At 45.7% G+C, this 24,727-nt stretch overlaps 1 protein-coding gene across 2 annotated transcripts in view; it reads right to left on the bottom strand.

Moving 5' to 3' along the window:
• The window catches only part of TXN2 (thioredoxin 2), a 169,626-nt gene that overhangs the window by 57,211 nt on the left and 87,688 nt on the right, over positions 1-24,727 (bottom strand). Inside the window, exons 3-4 of one of the 2 annotated variants that reach the window (XM_069737167.1) lie at positions 2,945-3,068; positions 1,445-1,551 (exon numbers count right to left, since the gene is read on the bottom strand). In XM_069737167.1, coding sequence (XP_069593268.1) covers positions 1,445-1,551; positions 2,945-3,068 — 231 coding nt within the window. The remainder of the gene's footprint in view (positions 1-1,444; positions 1,552-2,944; positions 3,069-24,727) is intronic. The other variant, XM_069737168.1, reaches the window with a different exon arrangement.

Here is a 24,727-nt window from a genome sequence, read left to right as displayed (position 1 = left end):
CAGTTCTACTGTACTGTGTTAGTTACATATAACAATGGTAACTCCCCATTTCATTTAAACTAAGCTCTCGAGACAGATTCCCATATAGATCAGTGTTCGGTCCATAGATTTCTCTTGAATAAGACATCAGATCACAAATATCATGGTATCAATTTTATCCATGTTCCTATGATCTACATGCTCATATGGATGGTTTAGGAGGTTTGATTCTACTGACAGATTCCCTTTAATGACCAAAGCTCCATATTTCAATTCTGACATGTATCGCTTAGGCTTCTTTCACACTTCCGTCGGTACGGGGCCGCCGCTAAGCGTCGGCACGACGTACCGACGGACGTTGTGAAAATTTGGCACAAAATGGGCAGCGGATGCAGTGTTTCAATGGGCATCCGCTGCCCATTGTAAAGTCCCGGGGAAGAGGGGGCGGAGTTCTGGCTGCGCATGCGCGGTAGGAAATGCAGGATCCGACGTACGAAAAAACGTTCCCTTGAACGTTTTTTTGATACAACGGTCCGCCAAAACACGACGCATCAAGTGCACGACGGACGCGACATATGGCCATACGTCGCGATCCATCAGCAATACAAGTCTATGGGCAAAAAACGAATCCTGCGGGCAACTTTGCAGGATGCGTTTTTTGCACAGAGCGACGCATTGCGACGGAGGCCAAACGACGCAAGTGTGAAAGAGGCCTTAATGTGGTAATAACTCTGGAATGCTTCTACATATCCTAGTGATTATGAGATGTCTTTTTCTCAGGACACATTGTACTTTATGTTAGTGGTAAATTTAGGTCAATAACATTTGCTTTTGTTTATGTAATTATCTGAAATTTGATTTAAAAAATATATATTTTTTGTACTATTTTAAAATTTTGTATTTTTATGCTTTTATAGCAAATAGTCATACTGAACAAAATGGTTAATAGATAACAGTTCTCATATTTCTCTACTTTATGTCAGCAGCATTTTTCCAGCTATTCTTTATTTTGTTAGGATGCCAAGAGGGTTAAAGGGATTCTGTCACCTGAATTTGGCGGGACTGGTTTTGGGTCATATGGGCGGAGTTTTCGGGTGTTTGATTCACCCTTTCCTTACCCGCTGGCTGCATGCTGGCTGCAATATTGGATTGAAGCTCATTCTCTGTCCTCCATAGTACACGCCTGCGCAAAGCAAGATTGCCTTGTGCAGGCGTGTACTATGGAGGACAAAGAATGAACTTCAATCCAATATCGCAGCCATCGGGTAAGGAAAGGGTGAATCAAACACCCGAAAACTCCGCCCATATGACCCAAAACCAGTCCCGCCAAATTCAGGTGACAGGTTCCCTTTAAAGGGAATCTGTCACCCCCAAAATCGTATATGAGCTGCGGCCACCGGCATCAGGGGCTTATCTACAGCATTCTAACCTGAAAGATGAGAAATAAAGGTTATATTATAATCACCCAGGGGCAGTCCCGATGCGGTCCGGGTCCGATGGGCGTCGCGGTCCGGTCCTGCACCTCCCATCTTCATACGATGACGTCCTCTTCCTGTCTTCCTGCAGCGGGTCCTGGGATTACAGAATGCTGTAGATAAGCCCCTGATGCCGGTGGCCGCAGCTCATATACGATTTTGGGGGTGACAGATTCCATTTAAAGGGAACCTGTCAGCAGGATTGTGCACAGTAACCTACACACAGTGTCAGGTCAGCGCCGTTATACTGATTAACATGATACCTAGGTTGATGAAATCCGTCTTAGGCCGGTTTCACACATCAGTGGCTCTGGTACGTGAGGTGACAGTTTCCTCACGTACCGGAGACACTGACTCACGTAGACACATTAAAATCAATGTGTCTCTGCACACGTCAGCGTGTTTTCACGGACCGTGTGTCCGTTTGGAAAACACGGAGACATGTCAGTGTTCGTGGGAGCGCACGTATTACACGGACCCATTAAAGTCAATGGATGTTGTCCGTGTGCAGTGCAGGAGACAGCGCCACAGTAAGCGCTGTCCCCCCAGCGTGGTGCTGAAGCCGCCAGCTTTCGCTGGAGAGAAGATATGAAAACTCTTTTTTTTTGTGTGTTTAAAAAAAAGATCCCTGTCCCCAACCCCCTCCCACCCCTTGTGTGCCCCCCCGCTGTTAATAAAATACTTACCCGGCTCCCTCGCTGCTTCTTCTGCTCGCCGCAGCTTCTCCTGTATGAGCGGTGGAGCCGCATATTCATCACTGTAATGGGCGGCACCACGTGACCGCTCATACAGGAGAAGCTGCGGCGAGGAGAAGAAGCAGCGAGGGAGCCGGGTAAGTATTTTATTAACAGCGGGGGGCGCACAGGGGGTGGGAGGGGGTTGGGGACAGGGATCTTTTTTTTTAAACACCAGAAAAAAAAGAGTTTTCATATCTTCTCTCCAGCGACCGCTGCTGGAGAGAAGAAATGAATGGCGGCTTCAGCACCAGGATGCAGGGGACAGCGCTTAACTCTAGCACTGTCTCCGGCACGGTGCGTGTGGTACCCAGTCGGCACACGGATGCCTCACGTGTGCCACACTGATGTGCCACACTGATGTGCCACGTGAGCACACGGACACGGATAATTCCGGTACCGATTTTTCCGGTACCGGAATTATCTGGACGTGTGAGACTGGCCTTATGGTTGTTCTTTGATCTTTATTTTCAGATTGCAGTTAATGAGATTCTCATGCCCTAAGGCGTGGCTGGGATATGTGGTGCTCTGATTATATATTCATAATGCAGACTGCTGACAGGTCACTGATCCCTCACTGGCCCGCCCCCTAGTTTGCATAATGAATACCTAACATACTGAAGAAAGAAACTAAAAAGGCTTCTGCTTACTGAAATTAAATTATCTTATTAATTCATGTTTTCCTATATGGCTTAAAGACAAATGTGCTCTAGGAGTGAAAACTTTTACGTGACTGAACTAAATGTGCAAACTTACTTTATATTCAAGAGCAAGATCAGTATGGTCATCGATGTCAACTTTGGCCATCAAAACTTTTCCTTGTTGTTTAGCAACCACCTTTTCCAAGCGCGTTCCCAAAATCTTGCATGGACCACACCATCTAAGAAATGATACAATGTTTTTCACTTTAACAAGATTTTACAGATAGATGCTGACAATGTCACGATACCTATTATTCTGATAGCTTTCTAAAACAGGATATACATTTAATTCAAAGAAAAAGCATAACTATAGGTTTGTGCATATTAAAAGGAACCCGTTCACCTCCCTTTCGAGGCTTATCTACAGCATTTTATAATGCACTGGCCCTCTCTGGCCTTTCCCGTCACCTGCACACTGCAGTACTTCGCTCTGCCCCCAACAGGACAGAGAAATGCGCCTGCGCCGGAGTGCGACACGAAGCAAGCAGGATGACGACATCACATGAAGATGGGAGGTGCCGGACCCAGACCTGCGACACCCATCGGACCGGACCACCCCCTGGGTGAGTATAATAAAACTTGTTTTTCTTATTTTCAGGTTAGATCGGGGGCTTATCTACAGCATTATAAAATGCTGTAGATAAGCCCCAAAAGGCAGTGGCCGCATTTTATAGGCTACTTTCACATATAAGGTTTTTGCCGTGAGGCACAATCCGGCGAATTTTGAAAACAGATCCGTTTTTTCTTTTCGCCGGATCCGTTTTTTCTCAGAGAGCCAGATTGAAGCTGATTGCCACAGTTTTCATCCGTTTTTTGCTGAATCTGTCAAAAATGATTTTTCCGGCAGATGGAGAAAACGTACAGAGGAACATTTTTTCTAGTCCAAACTCTATGCGCGGTAAACAAAAACAGATCCAGCAAAAAATAAAAAAACTGATCCAGTGCATCAGTTTTTCACAATTTGCACCAGATCCGTTTTTTTTACAAATTCTCCGGATTATGCCTGAAGGCAAAAAACTGATGTGTGAAAGTAGCCATAGCGGCAAAACGAGGTGGCAGATTCCCTTTAAAGAGCGCGAAACTTGATTTCAAACTTAAGGTACCTTCACACTGAACGATATCGCTAGCGATCCGTGACGTTGCAGCGTCCTGGCTAGCGATATCGTTCAGTGTGACAGTGACCAACGATCAGGATCCTGCTGGGAGATCGTTGGTCGCTGCAGAAAGTCCAGGACTTTATTTCGTCGCTGGACTCCCTGCAGACATCGCTGAATCGGTGACGCCGATTCAGCGATGTCTTCACTGGTAACCAGGGTAAACATCGGGTTACTAAGCGCAGGGCCGCGCTTAGTAACCCGATGTTTACTCTGGTTACCATCGTAAAAGTAAAAAAAACAAACAGTACATACTTACCTTCAGCTGTCTGTCCCCAGCGCTCTGCTTCCTGCACTGGCTGTGAGCGCCGGTCAGCCGGAAAGCACAGCGGTGACGTCACCGCTCTGCTTTCCGGCCGCTGTGCTCACAGTCAGTGCAGGAAGCAGAGCGCCGGGGACAGACAGCTGAAGGTAAGTATGTACTGTTTGTTTTTTTTACTTTTACGATGGTAACCAGGGTAAACATCGGGTTACTAAGCTCGGCCGTGCGCTTAGTAACCCGATGTTTACCCTGGTTACCGGCATCGTTGGTTGCTGGAGAGCTGTCTGTGTGACAGCTCTCCAGCGACCAAACAGCGACGCTGCAGCGATCGACATCGTTGTCGGTATCGCTGCAGCGTCGCTTAGTGTGAAGGTACCTTTATAGTAAACAATAATGACAAACACTTGTGTGTAAAGCAGCATTCACACTAGGTTTGGCTGCCTGTCCAGGATTATACATATAGGGCGGCTGCGTAAGAAAAATCACAGAGTTCCATCCAGAAAACTCTGAAGATTATTTCTAATCTTCATTCATGTGTAATCTGCGTGTCTGTTTTTTATGTCTGTGTGAAATACATTTTCCTTCAACTATATTAAAACATGTACAAGAACAAATCCAGTTTCCTAAGTTTTGTTTTCACGTCCTGATAGACTTGAATGTGAGTCTCATCAAAGACTCGGGTGAAAGTAGTGCATGCTGTTATCTTTTTCTCACATACAGTTGGACAAAAATTGTTAATATGAACAAACCTACTGAATAACATGGGCCAGTGTGCTGTCTGTGTTCTATCTGATTAAAAATCAAATTGTACACATCTAATTTATGCGCTTGTCTGCATGAGCCTTAACCCCTGAATGACAGCCAATACGTCTTTTAACTGACCTGAGATATAAGAGAATAGCCTCCCAATACAGGTGACAATCCCGCAACTTTCGGCTGTACACTACAGCTGACAACTTGCTGCATCAGCCACGATCTGTGTTTGCACCGTCCAAATCAGTTTAACCCCTTAGATGCTGCTTTCAATAGTGACTACATCATTATAAATGGTTAACAGACTGTGGGGGCGTCCTCCTAATCCCAATTGGTGCCCTCAGATCATGATTGTGTGGTCCTGATGTTTGCGATTAGCAATTCATGACCAAATTCTGGCCTAAAGGTACCTTCACACATAACGATATCGTTAACGATATCGTTGCGATTTGTGACGTAGCAACGATATCGTTAAGGAAATAGTTATGTGTGACAGCGACCAACGATCAGGATCCTGCTGGGAGATCGTTGGTCGCTGAGGAAAGTCCAGAACTTTATTTTGTCGCTGGACCTCCCGCAGACATCGCTGAATCGGCGTGTGTGACGCCGATTCAGCGATGTCTTCACTGGTAACCAGGGCAAACGTCGGGTTACTAAGCGCAGGGCCGCGCTTAGTAACCCGATGTTTACCCTGGTTACCAGCGTAAACGTTAAAAAAACAAACACTACATACTTACATTCAGCCGTCTGTCCCCGGCGCTGTGCTTCTCTGCACTCCTCCTGCATCCTGTGTCAGCGCCGGCCAGCCGGAAAGCAGAGCGGTGACGTCAGCAGAGCGCCGGAGGACAGACAGCTGAAGGTAAGTATGTAGTGTTTGTTTTTTTAACGTTTACGCTGGTAACCATGGTATACATCGGGTTACTAAGCGCGGCCCTGCGCTTAGTAACCCGATGTTTACCCTGGTTACCGGGGACCTCGGGATCGTTGGTCGCTGGAGAGCTGTCTGTGTGACAGCTCTCCAGCGACGCTGCAGCGATCGACATCGTTGTCGGTATCGCTGCAGCGTCGCTGAGTGTGAAGGTACCTTTAGAGTCTGCCGGCTGTTGTAACCTGTTCAGAAGTTTGAGGCATTTAAGTGGTAAAAATAAACATTTTCATTTCTGTCATGTCACATTGCATTAATTCCTGAAAGGCAACTGAAGGGTTAATAAACTAGCTGACAGCAGTTTTCAAGGTGTCAGGGGGCGCTGTTTTTAAAATGGTATCACTTTTGGGGGTTTCCCAATATATGGGACCCCTAAAGGCACTTAAAACATGGCTTAGTCCCTAAAAAAATTAATTTTGTAAATTTCCTTGAAAAAATGAAAAATTACTGCTACATTTTTAAACCTCCTAAAATGCTAACAAAATAAAAACATATTACAAATGGTGCTGATGTAAAGCTGACATGTGGGAAATGTTATTTATTAATGGTTTGCTGTGGTATGACTATCTGGATTAAAGGGAGAGTCATTCAAAGTTTGAAAATTGTAAATTTTTTAACATTTTTCTCAAATTTCTGATATTTTTAATAAATAAACACAAAACATATTGACCTAAATTTACCATTATCTTAACCCCTTAGTGACAGAGCCAATTTGGTACTTAATGACCAGGCCAATTTTTGCAATTCTGACCACTGTCACTTTATGAGGTTATAACTCTGGAACGCTTCAACGGATCCCGCTGATTCTGAGATTGTTTTTTCGTGACATATTGTACTTCATGTTAGTGGTAACATTTCTTCGATATTACTTGCGATTATTTATGAAAAAAACGGAAATATGGTGAAAATTTTTAAAACTTTGCAATTTTCAAACTTTGTATTTTTATGCCCTTAAATCAGAGAGATATGTCATAAAAAATAGTTAATAAATAACATTTCCCACATGTCTACTTTACATCAGCACAATTTTGGAAACAAAATTTTTTTTTGTTAGGGAGTTATAAGGGTTAAAAGTTGACCAGCAATTTCTCATTTTTACAACACCATTTTTTTTTAGGGACCACATCACATTTGAAGTCATTTTGAGGTGTCTATATGATAGAAAATAATGAAGTTTGACACCATTCTAAAAACTACACCCCTCAAGGTTCTCAAAACCACATTCAAGAAGTTTATTAACCCTTTACGTGCTTCACAGGAACTGAAACAATGTGGAAGGAAAAAATGAACATTTAACTTTTTTTTGCAAACATCTTAATTCAGAACCATTTTTTTTATTTTCACAAGTGTAAAAACAGAAATGTAACCATAAATTTTGTTATGCAATTTCTCCTGAGTACGCCAATACCCCATATGTGGGGGTAAACCACTGTTAGGGCGCACCGCAGAACTTAGAAGTGAAGGAGCGCCGTTTGACTTTTTCAATGCAGAATTGGCTGGAATTGAGATCGGACACCATGTCACATTTAGAGAGCCCCTGATGTACCTAAACAGTGGAAACTCCCCACAAGTGACACCATTTTGGAAACTAGACCCCTTAAGGAACTTATCTAGATGTGTGGTGAGCACTTTGAACCCCCAAGTGCTTCACAGAAGTTTATAACGTAGAGCCGTGAAAATAAAAAATCGCTTTTGTTTACACAAAAATGATCTTTTTGCCCACAAATTCTTATTTTCACAAGGGTAACAGGAGAAATTAGACCACAAAAGTTGTTGTGCAATTTCTCCTGAGTACGCTGATACCCAATATGTGGGGGTAAACAACTGTTAGGGCGCACCGCAGAGCTTGGAAGAGAAGGAGTGCCGTTTTACTTTTTCAATGTAGAATTGGCTGGAATTGAGATTGGACGCCATGTCGCGTTTGGAGAGCCCCTGATGTGCCTAAACAGTGGAAACCCCCCACAAGTGACACCATTTTGGAAACTAGACCCCTTAAGGAACTTATCTAGATGTGTGGCGAGCACTTTGAACCCCCATGTGCTTCACAGAAGTTTATAATGCAGAGCCGTGAAAATAAAAAATATTTTTTTTTTCCACAAAAAAGATTTTTTAGCCACCAAATTTTTATTTTCACAAGGGTAACAAGAGAAACTGGACCCCAAAAGTTGTTGTCCAATTTGTCCTGAGTATGCTGGTACCCCATATGTGGGGGTAAACCACTGTTTGGGCGCACGGCAGAGCTCGGAAGGAAGGAGCGCCGTTTTGGAATGCAGACTTTGATAGAATGGTCTGCGGGTATTATGTTGCGTTTGCAGAGCCCCTGATGTACCTAACCAGTAGAAATCCTCCACAAGTGACCCCATTTTGGAAACTAGACCCCCCAAGGAACTTATCTAGATGTGTGGTGAGAACTTTGAATGCCCAAGTGCTTCACAGAAGTTTAGAATGCAGAGTCGTGAAAATAAAAAAAATTTTTTTTTCCACAAAAAAGATATTGTAGCCCCCAAGTTTTTATTTTCACAAGGGTAACAGGAGAAATTGGACTGCAATAGTTGTTGTCCAATTTATCCCGAGTACGCTGATGCGCCATATGTGGCGGTAAACCACTGTTTGGGCGCACGGCAGAGCTCGGAAGGGAAGGAGCGCCTTTTTGGAATGCAGACTTTGATAGAATGGTCTGTGGGCATTATGTTGCGATTGCAGAGCCCCTGATGTACCTAAACTGTAGTAACCCCCCACAAGTGACCCCATTTTGGAAACTAGACCCCCCAAGGAACTTATCTAGATGTGTGGTGAGAACTTTGAATGCCCAAGTGCTTCACAGAAGTTTAGAATGCAGAGTCGTGAAAATAAAAAATATTTTTTTTTCACAAAAAAGATTTTGTAGCCCCCAAGTTTTTATTTTCACAAGGGTAACAAGAGAAATTGGACCCCAGAAGTTGTTGTCCAATTTATCCCGAGTACGCTGATGCCCCATATGTGGGGGTAACCCACTGTTTGGGCGCACGGCAGAGCTCAGAAGGGAGGGAGCACCATTTGACTTTTTGAGCGCAAAATTGGCTGTCGTGTTCGGAGACCCCCTGATGTACCTAAACAGTGGAAACCCCCCAATTCTAGCTCCAACCCTAACCCCAACACACCCCTAACCCTAATCCCAACCTCATCCATAATCCTAATCACTAACCCTAACCATAATCACAACCCTTACCCCAAAACAACCCTAATGTCAACCCTAACCATAACCCTAATCAAAACCCTAAATCCAACACACCCCTAATCCTAATCTCAACCCTAACCTCAAACCTAACCCTAATCCCAATACACCCCTAATCACAACCCTAACCCTAATCCCAAACCTAACCCTAATCCCAAGCGTAACCCTAATGCCAACCCTAACCCTAATACCAACCCTAATCCAAACCCTAACCCTAATCCCAGCTCTAACCCTAACTTTAGCCCCAACCCTAACCCTAGCCCTAGGGCTACTTTCACACTTGTGTCGTTTGGCATTCCGTCGTTTTGGACAAGAAACGGATCCTGCAAATGTGCCCGCAGGATGCGTTTTTTGCCCATAGACTTGTATTGCCGACGGATCGTGACGGATGGCCACACGTCGCGTCCGTCGTGCACTGGATCAGTTGTGTTTTGGCGGAGCGTCGGCACAAAAAAACGTTCAATGAAACGTTTTTTTGTACGTCGCATCCGCCATTTCTGACCGCGCATGCGTGGCCGTAACTCCGCCCCCTCCTCCCCAGGACATAGATTGGGCAGCGGATGTGTTGAAAAACTACAGCTGCTGCCCACGTTGTGCACAATTTTCACAACGTGCGTCGGTATCTCGGGCCGACGCATTGCGACGGCCCCGTACCGACGTAAGTGTGAAAGAAGCCTAACCCTAAGTTTAGCCCCAACCCTAACCCTAAATTTAGCCCCAACCCTAACCCTAAATTTAGCCCCAACCCTAGCCTTACCCCTAACCTAACCCTACCCCTAACCTAACCCTACCCCTAACCTAACCCTACCCCTAACCCTACCCCTAACCCTACCCCTAACCTACCCCTACCCCTAACCCTACCCCTAACCTAACCCTACCCCTAACCTAACCCTACCCCTAACCTAACCCTACCCCTAACCCTTACCCCTAACCCTACCCCTAACCCTACCCCTAATTTTAGCCCCAACTGCTGTTCTCCTGATGGCCGGCAGATGGAGACAGATGGCGGGCGCACTGGGCATGCGTCCGCCATGTTCTGCTGCCGGCGGCCAGGAGGAGCAGCAAGAGGATCCAGGGACCTAGGTGAGTATGCTAGGGTCCCCGAATCCCCCTATTTCTCTGTCCTCTGATGTGCGATCACATCAGAGGACAGAGAATTACACTTTACTTTTTGTTTTTTTTTTGCGGTCGCCGGTAAACAGTTAATTACCGGCGATCGCAAAACAGGGGTCGGTAATACCGACCCCGATCGTGCTCTTTGGGGTCTCGGCTACCCCCGGCAGCCGAGACCCCAAAGATTTTCCCGGTGCCGGCCGGCCGGCCGGCGGGCGCACTGCGCATGCGCCCGCCATTTTGAAGATGGCGGCGCCCACCGGGAGACACGAGGAGCATCGGGGGAGCTAGGTGAGTATTGGGGGGCCACCTGGGACCCCTTTTCTCTGTCCTCCGATGTGCGATCACATCGGAGGACAGAGAAATTAAAAAGAGATCGCTTTTTTTTTTTTTTTGCGATCGCCGGTAAACGGTTAATTACCGGCGATCGCAAATGCGGGGTGGGTTAAAAACCCCCCGAATCATGTTCTCTGGGGTCTCGGCTACCCCCGGCAGCCGAGACCCCGGAGAAAATCGGCCTCTGGGGGGCGCTATGGACTTTTTCCACAGCGCCGTTAATTAACGGCGCTGTGGTTTAAGTACCCTTAGCGGCCGCCAAGGGGTTAAAGTATAATGTGTCATGAAAAAAACAATATCAAAATCACTGCGATTTGTTGAAGCGTTCCAGAGTTATTACCACATAAAGTGACACTGGTCAGATTTGAAAAATTTGGCTCCTGAGTGTGACGGTACCTTAACCCCTTTCTGACATTAGACGTACTATCCCGTCGAGGTGGGGTGGGCCCCTATGACCAGCGACTGGATAGTACGTCATGCCCTTTAATGCGACACTGCGACTTAAGTCGCGGTGATTGCATTCAAATTCCGACGCCATAGGGAAGATGGCTTCGGCATCCTGGGGTATGGCGTCCCCACCCCCACCTCCCGATCGCTGTGATTGGCTGTTCAATTCTGAACAGCCAATCACAGCCTTTCTCATTGTTTCAGCCAATCAGCTTGTCTGAAACAGTGAGGTCCCAGGCTAGGATCGAGTACCGATGTACTCGATCCTGGGGCCGGTGACTGGCAACCCAAGCACCGGCCAAAACCCCCCCGGATTGGCGCGATCGACGATCACATCGATCGCGCCAATCGCAGGGCACAGCGGCGGTGTTACCGCGCTGTGCCCTGCCTGAAAATACCTGATCCGGAGCCTTCCTCAGCTGCCCTGCTGCTTCGGATTCTGCAGCTCTGATTGGCGCGATCGATGTGATCGTCGATCGCGCCAATCAGGAACAGACCCGCCGGATTGGCGCGATCGACGAACATATCGATCGCGCCGATCGCAGGGCACAGCGGCGGTGTTACCGCGCTGTGCCCTGCTTGTAAATCCATGGAGCCTGTGCCCTGCCTCATCTCCCTGCCACCTTCTGCAGCTCTGCCAATCAGGGCACAGCAGCGGTGTGCCCGCGCTGTGCCCTGATGGTGACCTGCCGGTGACCTGCCTATGAACGGAGCTGTGAGCTCCGGTCATAGGCTGGTGCCTAGCAACACCGGCGTCACTAGGGCCTCCTCTGATTGGTGGGATCGATGTGATCATTCGATCCCACCAATGACAGGTCACAGCAGCGGTGTGACCGCTCTGTGACCTGTCTCACCTGTCTGACCGCTCCTCAGGAATCCTCACACTTGGTGAGGATTCCTGCAGAGCGGTCACGCTGACAGATTCCCTCCTGTGCTGAGACTTGTGGTGCCACAGTAGCCTGTGACACCACAATTCTTGCTAAAGAAAAAAGAAAGAAGACAGAAGAAAGAAGAGAGACTACAAACGTAAGTGTTCATCCCCGATCCCGGCCCGATCTTACTTCACCCCCCCCCCCTTACCCTTACCCCCCTCTTCCCCCTCCACTTTGCGCCGCGTCCGTCCATGCCCAAATTTAGCAGCCGCCGAGCGTTGATTGGTGACGCAGTTCACCGATCAACACTCGTGCTCGCTTTTCTTTTTCACCCCCCTTAGCGCCGCCGAGCGTTGATTGGTGACGCAGTTCACCGATCAACACTCGTGCTCGCTTTTCTTTCCCACATCCCCTTGCGCACACCCAGACGCTGCGTCTAAACCCGTGCCTTTCATTTCTTTTTTTTTTTTTTTTCACATCCCCGTCCGCGCACCCAGCCATCGCCGAACTTTGATAAGTGACGCGGTTCACTTATCAGAGCTCTCGTGCCTGCCGTTTTTTTTCCACATCCCCGTTCACACACCAAGTGAGATCACTTATCAGAGCTAGGGCCTGCTGTTTTAGACTTTTCCTTTCACAGGTATTTTTTTTTCCCTATTTGCTTTTTTTTTCCTTTAGCTTTTTCCTTTCAGAAAAGTTTGCAGCAAACACTATCCCCCCCCCCACACGTACACATAGTTACCAATAAATATTACACCCAAGCACCATACTCACAAAAAAAAGTCCCGTTCGTCCCAGCAAGCGCTATTCATTGGAGGAGGCAAATGCTTTCCTTGCCTCCGACACTGATAGCGAGGGAGAGGATCCCACATTCCTTTACTCTTCAGATTCTTCATCCTCTTCTTCCTCCTCCTCATCTTCCTCCTCGGGTCCTGCGGAACCGCCACGCAGACGCCCCAGGAGAGAAGATCAGGCAGCGCCCACTCCTGAAGATGAACCAGTGCGACCCTCTTCGGACCCCATATGGACCTCACCCCCCCCGAAAATTACGAGCCACTGATTCCTCATTTTGTGGCAGAATCAGGAATCAAGTTTGACACCACCGGCCTCACAGAAATAGACTTTTTCAAAGTCTTTTTCTCTGAAGCTTTCGTTAACCTCATGGTGGAGCAAACTAATTTGTATGCTCGGCAATTTTTGGAGCAAAACCCCGGTTCATCATTTTCTAACTGGTCTCCTGTAGACGCAGTTGAAATGATGCTGTTTTGGGGCCTGGTCCTCCACATGGGGATCGTGAAGAAGCCAGAAATTTGGCACTATTGGAGTGTAGATATTTTATATAACACTCCAGTGTTCCGAATGGTCATGGTTCGGACGCGTTTTGAGGCCATCCATAAGTTCCTGCATTACAACGATGCAGCCTGCGGTACTGTCCACAAAAATCAGAGAGGCCTCCCGAAGACGCTACTTGGGCAGATGCTCAGAAAAGGTGAGAGCAAAGTCCAATGTAGCGACCACCTGCTGGTGGTCAAGTACAAGGACAAGAGGGATGTCCTTCTCTTGACCACCATACACGGTGATGGCAGTGCCCTCGGCAGTGTACGGGGTACCTCTACACAGGTCTGCAAACCGGACTGTGTACTGGGGTACAACAAAAACATGGGGGGCGTTGATCTCTCCGATCAACTCCTCCAACCGTACAGTGCTTTGAGGAAGGCCAAGGTGTGGTACAAAAAGCTGTCCATGTACATCGTACAAATGGCAATGCTCAACGCTTTCCTGCTGTCACGATGTGCACGACACACTGATACGTCGTATCTTCAGTTCCAGGAGGTAGTGGTTAAGGCCCTGATATTTGGCACGAGGGAAGGAGCGGGCCCCAGTACTTCCGGAACTGTGGGTGCTCGTATCGCACCAGGTCAGCATTTTTCCGGGGGTGGTCCCGCCAACTGATAGAAAAGGCAAGCCGCAAAAAAGGTCCCGAGTGTGCTACAATAGAGGAGTACGCAAGGACACATCTATCAATGCAACACCTGCCCCGACAAACCTGGCCTGTGTATGAAGGACTGCTTCAAATTGTACCACACCTCCATGCACTACTAATTTACTTAACAGGAACCAGTAGATTAGTTCCAAAGAGGGGGCACATCTAAGTAAGTTCCTTGGGGGTCTAGGTTCCAAAATGATGTCACTTGTGGGTTTTTTTTTACTGTTTAGGCACATCAGGGGCTCTGCAAACTGAACATGACGCCCTCAGAACTAGTCCATCAAAGTCTGCATTCCAAATCGTCACTGCTTCCCTTCTGAGTCCCGAAGTGCCCAGTTTTTTCCCACATATGGGGTACCAGCGTACTCAGAACAAATTGGACAACAACTTTTGGGGTCCAATTTCTCCTGTTACCCTTGGAAAATAAAAAATTGGGGGCTGAAAGATCATTTTTGTGGGAACAAAATAGAATTTTTTATTTTCACGCCGGGCATCATAGACTTTAGTGAAGCACTTGGAGGTTCAAAATTCTCACGACACACCTAGATAAGTTCCTTAGGGGGTCAAGTTTCCAAAATGGGGTCACTTGTGGGGAGTTTCTACTGTTTAGGCATATCAGGGGCTCACCAAATGGAACATGATGCCCGCAGACAATTCCATCAAAGTCTGCATTCCAAAACGTCACTACTTCCCTTCCGAGCCCCGAAGTGTGCCCAAACAGTAGTTTTCTCCCACATATGGGGTACCAGCGTACTCAGGACAAATTAGACAACAACTTTTGGGGTCCAATTTCTCCTGTTACCCTTGGGAAAATAAAAAAATGGGGGCTGAAAGATCATTTTTGTGGGAAAAAAATTGAATTTTTTATTTTCAAGCCGGGCATCATAGACTTTAGTGAAGCACTTTGGGGATAAAAGTGCTAACCACACACCTAGATAAGTTCCTTAGGGGGTCTAGTTTCTAAAATGGGGTCACTTGTGGGGGGTTTCCACTGTTTAGGCACATCAGGGGCTCTCCAAACGCGACATGGCATCCGATCTCAATTCCAGCCAATTTTAGCTTGAAAATGTCAAACGGCGCTCCTTTCCTTCCGAGCCCTGCCATGCGCCCAAACAGTGGTTCCCCCCCCCCCACATATGGGGTATCAGCGTACTCAGGACAAATTGGACAACAACTTTTGGGGTCCAATTTCTTCTTTTACTTTTGAGAAAATAAAAATTTGAGGACTAAACGATCATGTTTGTGGAAAAAATAGGGTTTTTTATTTTCACGCCTGGGCGTCATAAACTTTGGTGCCCTGCCATGCGCGCAAAAAGTGGTTCCCCCTCACATGTGGGGTATCAGCGTACTCGGGACAAATTGGACAACTTTTGTAGGTCAATTTTCTCTTTTTACCCTTGGGAAATTAAAAAAATTATTGCTGAAAGAACATTTTTGTGACTAAAAAGTAAAATGTTAATTTTTTCCTTCCATGTTGCTTCTGCTGCTGTGAAACACCTGAAGGGTTAATAAACTTCTTGAATGTGGTTTTGAGCACCTTGAGGGGTGCAGTTTTTAGAATGGTGTCACTTTTGGGTATTTTCTGCCATATAGACCCCTCAAACTGACTTCAAATGTGAGGTGGTCCCTAAAAAAAATGGTTTTGTAAATTTTGTTGTAAAAATGAGAAATTGCTGGTCAAATTTTAACCCTTATAACTTCCCAGAAAAAAAAATTTTGTTTCCAAAATTGTGCTGATGTAAAGTAGACATGTGGGAAATGTTATTTATTAACTATATTGTGTCACATAACTCTCTGGTTTAACAGAATAAAAATTCAAAGTTGGAAAATTGCAAAATTTTCTAAATTTTCGCCAAATTTCCGTTTTTTTTTCACAAATAAACGCAAGTTATATCGAAGAAATTTTACCACTATCATGAAGTACAATATGTTACAAAAAAATAATCTCAGAATCGCTAAGATCCGTTGAAGCGTTTCGGAGTTATAACCTCATAAAGAGACAGTGGTCAGAAATGTACAAATTAGCCCGGTCATTAACGTGCAAACCACCCTTGGGGGTAAAGGGGTTAAAGTCTGAATACTTGAAAAACCACCCTTGGGGGTAAAGGGGTTAAAGTCTGAATACTTGAAAAACACATTTCAGACACACACAGAATGTCTGTGAGTGCTTCTAGTTACCTCCTTCACTATTGATAACACCTTGTGAGCACCAACTGTCTTCCTTCATCTCGGTCACGGGAACGTCACTGAACACAGATTTTGCCGGTTAATTGAGAACATTGAGAATCAGAATCAGTCCTGAAGAAGAAAGGAACAGACTTCTCTAAGGCTAGTTTCACACTAGCGTTTATCTGGGCTGCGGAGGGATGAGGACTTCCACCGTGAAGCCCCGCCCACTGCCGTGCCTCTTCGTTAAGCTCCGCCTACGGCTGCATGCGGTGTGCGCACCCTATCTTTAACATTGGGAACGTAGGCCATGCCGCTGTATGCGGATGCCGCTGCATGCGTCGTTTTGATGGTGCGACGACCTGCGTCGAACGCAACATGTTGCATTTTCATGCAGATGCCGCACTGTCAAAACGATGCATGCGGTGGCATCCGTATAGAGCGCCATGGCCTGCGTACCCAATGTTAAAGATAGGGTGCGCACACCGCATGCAGCCGTAGGCGGAGCTGAATGAAGAGGCGCGGCAGTGGATGGGGCTTCACGGAGGAAGTCGGCATCCCTCCGCAGCCCGGATAAATGCTAGTGTGAAACTAGCTTAAGTAGATACATTCAAGACTTTTTTTCTATTTTTATGTGTACCATTGATTTGTGGGGAAAAAAAAACAACTATAACAAATTAAAGGGAACCTGTCAGCAAGATTGTGCACAGTAACCTACAGTGTCAGGTCAGCACTGTTATACTGATTAAAATTATACATTGGTTGTTGAAAGCCGTCTTGTGGTGGTTATTTAATCTTTAGTTTATGATATGCCTGTGCTGTGGGGGGTGGGGCGTCTTCATGTGGTGCTCTGCTTACGTATTCATGTGCATGGCTTCTGACAGGTCACTGATCCCTCACTGACCTGCCCCCTAGTTTACATAATGAATACCTTCTATAAATGTAGACATACTTTGGGGACGCAATCGTGCAGGGGTGCATTCATGCACTATTATTCGTATACATTTATTCAAAGTACTTTTTCTAACTACTAGCAGTTATAACATGGCAGTTAGACAGGGCAGGAGACAGGTAAAACAATCTAAATCTATTCCCTATTCATTTAGAACAGAACAAATACTCACCATATGTATTTGTATAATCTATATCCTGGCTGCTGCATTCACTCACATTCACCGCCCTTGCATAAACTCTTTACACTCCATCCATATCGGCCCCTCTGTCCTTGCCTCTCCTATGTATAGCACTCATGCTCTGTTCACACTGCTTAACAGCGCAGATCCATTCAGTCCCACCATCCAACACAAGAGATGCTCTCACAAATTACTTAACGATCTGCTCACTCTTACTATCCTCCTTTTCCTAGTCGCTGGAAACAGCTCTTCCAACCCCGACCCCCATGTTATAGCCAGTCAAACCTCCCAACTGCTACACTCATAAACCCCTCTAACCTTATTAATATTCCCTGCATGCCTTCTGCCTCCTTCAATTGTGCCCTTTGGAATTCTCGCTCTGTGTGTAGTAAACTCTCCTTCATCCATGACTTCTTCCTTTCTAATTCTCTTAATCTCCTGGCTCTTACTGAAACCTGGTTCCAGCAGTCAGACACCACCGCTGCTGCTCTTTCATATGGTGGACTACACTTTTCTCATACCCCAAGATCGAACAACAGAGCAGGTGGAGGCGTTGGTCTGCTCCTTTCACCCAAATGTACCTTCCAAGTTATCCTCCAAGTACCCTCACTTGTATTCCCTTCCTTTGAGGTCCATGCTGTCAGACTACATCCCCTTCTCAATGTGAGTGGCGGTGGTGTATCGTCCTCCCGGCCCCTCTCATCAGTTCCTGGATCACTTTGCCACCTGGCTTCCACACTTTCTCTCCTGTGACACCCCCACCCTCATCATGGGTGATTTCAACATCCCCATTGCTTCTCCCCTCTCCCCATCTGCTTCTCACCTTTTATCTCTAACCTCCTCTTTCCGCCTCTCACAGCATACTAACTCTCCAACGCATGAAGATGGAAACTCCCTCGACTTGGTTTTCTCCCGGCTTTGCTCAGTGGATGATTTCACAAACTCCCCCCTCCCGCTCTCTGACCACAACCTTTTTTCATTCTCTATCAAGAGCTGCCATCCCCCTTAGGTCACCCCCACTTTCCACACTTATAGAAACATACAGGCCATTAACACCCAGAAACTTATGAAGAACTTACAGTCCTCATTGGCCCCAATCTCCTCCATCTCATGTCCTGATTATGCTCTGAAGCATTACAATGAAACCCTGCAAAGTGCCCTGTATGAAGGTGCACCTCCTATACAAAGAACAACTCGGCACAGACGGCGACAACCGTGGCACACACTGCAAACACGTTTCCTGCAGCGGTGCTCCAGGTGCGCCAAATGTCTGTGGAGAAAATCTAATTTACCCGAAGATTTCATCCATCAACTTATGTTCATGCTAAAAACATACAACTCTGGCCTTCACCTCTCCAAACAAAACTATTTCAACACCCTCATCACCTCGCTGTCCAATAACCCTAAACATCTCTTTGACACTTTCCAGTCCCTACTCAACCCAAGAGTGCAGGCCCCAACCACGGATCTCCGCGCTGACGATCTGGCCAATTACTTCAAAGAAAAAATTGACCACATTCGACAGGAAATTATCTCCCAATACCTTCATACCATGGACTGTCCTTCCTCCCCCACTGCATCTAGTTCACTCTCTGACTTTGAACCAGTTACAGAAGAAGTAGTAATCAGGCTCCTTGCATCTTCTCGCCCAACCACTTGCACCAGTAACCCCATTCCGTCACATCTCCTCCAGTCCCTTTCCCCGGCTGTCACCTCTCACCTAACAAAAATATTCAACCTTTCTCTCACTTCCGGTATTTTTCCCTCCTCATTTAAGCATGCCATCATACATCCATTACTAAAAAAAACCATCCCTCGATCAAAACTGTGCCGCTAATTATAGACCTGTCTCTAATCTTCCCTTCATCTCTAAACTCCTCGAACGCCTGGTCCACTCCAGTCTTACCCGCTAACTCTCAGATAACTCTCTTTTCTACCCTCTTCAATCTGGTTTTCGCTATTTACACTCTACTGAAACTGCCCTCACTAAAGTCTCTAATGACCTACTAACAGCTAAATCTAATGGTCACTCCTCCATGCTAATTCTCTTGGATCTCTCCGCAGCATTCGACACTGTGGATCATCAGCTCCTCCTCACTATGCTCCGCTCCATCGGCCTCAAGGACACCGTTCTCTCCTGGTTTTTCTCCTATCTCTCTGACCGATCGTTCACTGTATCTTTTGCTGGTTCCTCCTCCTCTCACCTTCCCCTTACTGTAGGGGTTCCTCAAGGATCAGTCTTAGGCCCCTCCTCTTCTCTTTGTATACCGCCCCTATTGGACAAACAATCAGTAGATTTGGTTTCCAGTACCATCTCTATGCTGATGACACCCAATTATACACTTCTTCTCCTGATATCACGCTGACCTTTTTAGAAAACACCAGTGATTGTCTTACCGATGTCTCTAACATCATGTCCTCCCTCTATCTGAAACTGAACCTGTCAAAAACTGAACTCCTCGTGTTTTCTCCCTCTACTAACCTACCTTTGCCTGACATTGCCATCTCCGTGTGCGGTTCCACCATTACTCCAAAGCAACATGCCCGCTGCCTTGGGGTCATACTTGATTCCGAGCTTTCATTGACACCCCCACATCCGATCACTGGCTCGCTCTTTTTATCTGCATCTCTAAAACATTTCTAGAATTCGCCCTTTTCTTACTTTCGACTCTGCAAAAACTCTTACTGTTTCACTCATTCATTCTCGTCTGGACTATTGTAACTCTCTCCTAAACGGCCTCCCTCTTACTAAACTCTCCCCGCTCCAATCTGTCCTGAATGCTGCTGCCAGGATCATATTCCTCACCAACCGTTACACCGATGCCTCTACCTTGTGCCAGTCATTACACTGGCTACCCATCCACTCCAGAATTCAGTACAAAACTACTACCCTCATCCACAAAGCTCTCCATGGCTCAGCACCACCCTACATCTCCTCTCTGGTCTCAGTCTACCACCCTACCCGTGCCCTCCGCTCCGCTAATGACCTCAGGTTAGCATCCTCAATAATCAGAACCTCCCACTCCCGTCTCCAAGACTTTACACGTGCTGCGCAGAATCTTTGGAATGCACTACCCAGGTTAATACGATTAATCCCCAAGACCCACAGTTTTAAGCGTGCCCCAAAAACTCATTTGTTCAGATTGGCCTACCGCCTGAACGCATTAACCTAACTATCCCTGTGTGGCCCATTCAAAAAAAAAAAAAACTTAAACCATAATCAGGTTCCTCGCATCATATTCTCATACACTGTATACAGTTAATAGCCCTTTGTGTCTGTACTGCTACATACTTAGGCAGTGAACTGGTTCATGCAGCTTTACATGAACACCCGAGCCTTACACTATGGCTGGTCTGAATAACTAAAGCAATTGTTACCATCCACCTCTCGTGTCTCCCCTTTTCCTCATAGTTTGTAAGCTTGTGAGCAGGGCCCTCATTCCTCTTGGTATCTATTTTGAACTGTGATTTCTGTTATGCTGTAATGTCTATTGTCTGTACAAGTCCCCTCTATAATTTGTAAAGCGCTGTGGAATATGTTGGCGCTATATAAATACAATTATTATTATACCTGCACATAGAGTGGGTACGTAAAGTATTCAGACCCCTTTAAATTTATTTTTCACTCTGTTTCATTGCAGCCATTTGGTAAATTCAAAAAAGTTCATTTTTTTCATTAATGTACACTCTGCACCCCATCTTGAATGAAAAAAAACAGAAGTGTAGAAATTTTTTTGCAAATTTATTAAAAAAGAAACTGAAATATCACGTGGTCATAAGTATTCAGACCCTTTGACCAGTATTAAGTAGAAACACCCTTTTGAGCTAGTACAGCCGTAAGTCTTCTTGGGAATGATGCAATAAGTTTTTCACACCTGGATTTGGGGATCCTCTGCCATTCTTTGTTGCAGATCCTCTCCAGTTCCATCAGGCTGGATGGTGAACGTTGGTGGACAGCCATTTTCAGGTCTCTCCAGAGATGCTCAATTGGATTTAGGTCAGGGCTCTGGCTGGGCCAGTCAAGAATGGTCACAGATTTATTCTGAAGCCACTCCTTTGTTATTTTATCTGTGTGCTTAGGGTCATTGTCTTGTTGGAAGGTGAACCTTCGGCCAAGTCTGAGGCCCAAAGCACTCTGGAAGAGGTTTTTATCCAGGATATCTCTGTACTTGGCCGCATTCATGTTTCCTTCAAAGGCAACCAGTCGTCCTATCTCTGCAGCTGAAAAACACCCCCATAGCATGATGCTGCCACCACCACCATGTTTCACTGTTGGGATTGTATTGGACAAGTGATGAGCAGTGCCTGGTTTTCTCCACACATACCGCTTAGAATTATCACCAAAAAGGTCTATCTCCGTCTCATCAGACCAGAGAATCTTATTTCTCATAGTCTGGGAGTCCTTCATGTGTTTTTTAGCAAACTCTATGTTTTCACATGTCTTGCACTGAGGAGAGACTTCCGTCGGGCCACTCTGCCATAAAGGCCCGACTGGTGGAGGGCTGCAGTTGACTTTGTGTAACTTTCTCCAATCTCCCTACTGCATCTCTGGAACTCAGCCACAGTGATCTTGGGGTTCTTCTTTACCTCTCTCACCAAGGCTCTTCTCCCATGATTGTGTGATAGAAATATTTATATCATGTAGATCTCACTTGCATGTATACTCCTCTATAATCATATATACTCATATAAACCCAAATATATCTATATACACTATAATCAATTGCCTAAAATGGCTGACATAAACGGATATAAGCCAGACAGACTGTTTGGTGATTTCCACCCAAAAAAGTGGAAGAACTCCAGATGTCTTAACTGCTGATGAGATGTCTCAACTTTGTCCTAGATGCAGAGAACTTCATTTCAGTTGCTTAATCAGCATCCATATGTGCATTAATCACAATATTCCATATATATTTAGATAACCAATAACAGGGGAGCTAGACAATATGTTAATTAACTAACCACCCCTAACCACTCCTTTCTATATGCAATTATAAAACTATGTATGTACGACAAATGGTCAGTATTGATGGAATGCTTTTCTGTCACAATGGTGTACAGTTCATTCTTGAAGAGCGCTCAAAATACTCAGTCTTATTGGGAACGGCCGCAGCACACACGGGATAGATTTATCCAACCCAAATTTCCATATCAATTGCTCAGTTTGGCTAGACAGCCAAGTCTAGGAGGACTTCTGGTGGTCCCAAACTTCTTCCATTTAATGATTATGGAGGCCATTGTGTTCTTAGGAACCTTGAGTACTGCAGAAATTCTTTTGTGACCTTGGCCAGATCTGTGCCTTGCCACAATTCTGTCTCTGAGCTCCTTGGCCAGTTCCTTTGACCTCCTGATTCTCATTTGGTCTGACATGCACTGTGAGCTGTGCGGTCTTATATAGACAGGTGTGTGCCTTTACAAATCAAGTACTATGCAAATTGACTCTTCTGAACAAAAGAGGACTTAAACTCTATAGCGCCACCTGTTGGAAGCAGCGCTCCCACAAGTCACAATCATCCCTTTAACGAGTCGTGCAATATGACTTAGGATAAAAGCCAAATCAGTATCTCAATTCGCAGACACGGTGTTTCGGGCTGCTGGCCCTCGTCAGTGCGAAGCATGAGAACTAATTTGGCTAGGTGAGAGGCTCTGGACTGGGGTCTAAGGGGTATCGTTTCTCCTTATGGAGAGTGACATACCATCTCTGGCTTGTCAAGGTATGCAGGCTTATTCGCCGTCCAATGCTCCTCTGGGAAATATAATATGCAAATTGCCTCTTCTGAGAAAAAAGATGACTTAAACTCTATAGCGCCACCTGTTGGAAGTAGCGATCCTACAAGTCACAATCAACCCTTTAACGAGTCGTGCAATATGACTTAGGATAAAAGCCAAATCAGTATCTCAATTCGCAGACACGAATTCGCAGAGCCTTTCACCTAGCCAAATTAGTTCCCATGCTTCGCACTGACGAGGGCCAACCGCCCGAAACACCGTGTCTGCGAATTGAGATACTGATTTGGCTTTTATCCTAAGTCATATTGCACGACTCGTTTAAAGGGTTGATTGTGACTTGTAGGATCGCTACTTCCAACAAGTGGCGTTATAAAGTTTAAGTCCTCTTTTTTCTCAGAAGAGGCAATTTGCATATTATATTTCCCAGAGGAGCATTGCACAGCGAATAAGCCTCCTTACCTTGACAAGCCAGAGATGGTATGTCACTCTCCATAAGGTGGTATTTCCTGATGAAGGGGGCATGAGACTCCTGAAACGCGTTGAATAAAACCACTGTGAATCAACTTTACTCTCCTGAAATTCATCTTAGCGGCAGCGCAGAATTTTAACTACAAATCTCCTTTTGAAGACATTACTCTCCATAAGGAGAAACGATACCCCTTAGACCCCAGTCCAAATCAAGTACTATCACTTTAATTAAACACAGCTGGACTCTAATGAAGGAGTAGAACCATCTCAAGGAGGATCTCAAGGAATTTGACAGCATGTAACTTAAATATGGGTGTCTGAGCAAAGGGTCTGAATACTTATGACCATGTGATATTTCAGTTTTTCTTTTTTAATATATTTGCAAAAATTTCTATATTTTTATTTTTTTCAGTCAAGATGGGGTGCAGAGTGTACATTAATGAGAAAAAAATGAACTTTTTTGATTTTACCAAATGGCTGCCATGAAACAAAGAGTGAACAATTTAAAGGGGTTTGAATACTTTCCGTACCCACTGTACTTTAGAAAAAACAAAAACACTTCTGCAGGCTGGTGTCAGTAGTGTCACCTGCGCTGCAGCATAATGCATGTTTAGTGTTCTTGATGTTATTGAGCAAGGGTAAAAAAAAAAATCAATTTCAAACACCAAGGTTACTCAAAGATAGCCATTTTTTCCAGAACCCATGACAGCACACCTGAGAGAGGGATCCGCCCAGCCAGGACAGGAACCTACTGAAATAAAAGGGCGGTACCACTCCCCGGCTTCAGTTGGTTACAGCGTATGCGAGGACCTCCCGGTTAATTTATACATATAACCAAAACCACATCATCAAAACACCCAAACTATAGTGCACATCCATATGGTGACACATATGGTGAAAAAAAGAAGGGGGGGGGGAATATATGGGTGTCATCATGGGTTCTGGAAAAAACGGCTACCGTTCAGTAACCTTGGTGTTTTCCCTTCACCCATGACAGCACACCTGAGAGACTTTTGGGGACTCTGAAACACCTTAAGGTACCTTCACACATAACGATTTCATTAACGATATTGTTACTTTTTGTGACGTAGCAACGATATCGTTAACAAAATCGTTATGCGTGACAGCGACCAACGATCAGGCCCCTGCTGGGAGATCGTTGGTCGCTGGGGAAAGATCAGGACTTTATTTTGGTCGCTGATCTCCCGCTGACATCGCTGAATCGGCGTGTGTGACACCGATTCAGCGATGTCTTCACTGGTAACCAGGGTAAAC

This window comes from Ranitomeya imitator, chromosome 8, assembly GCF_032444005.1.
Source record: "Ranitomeya imitator isolate aRanImi1 chromosome 8, aRanImi1.pri, whole genome shotgun sequence".
NCBI lineage: Eukaryota > Metazoa > Chordata > Amphibia > Anura > Dendrobatidae > Ranitomeya > Ranitomeya imitator.
The sequence above is the reverse complement of the archived record's forward strand: the minus strand, read 5'-3'. Positions and strand labels throughout refer to the sequence as shown.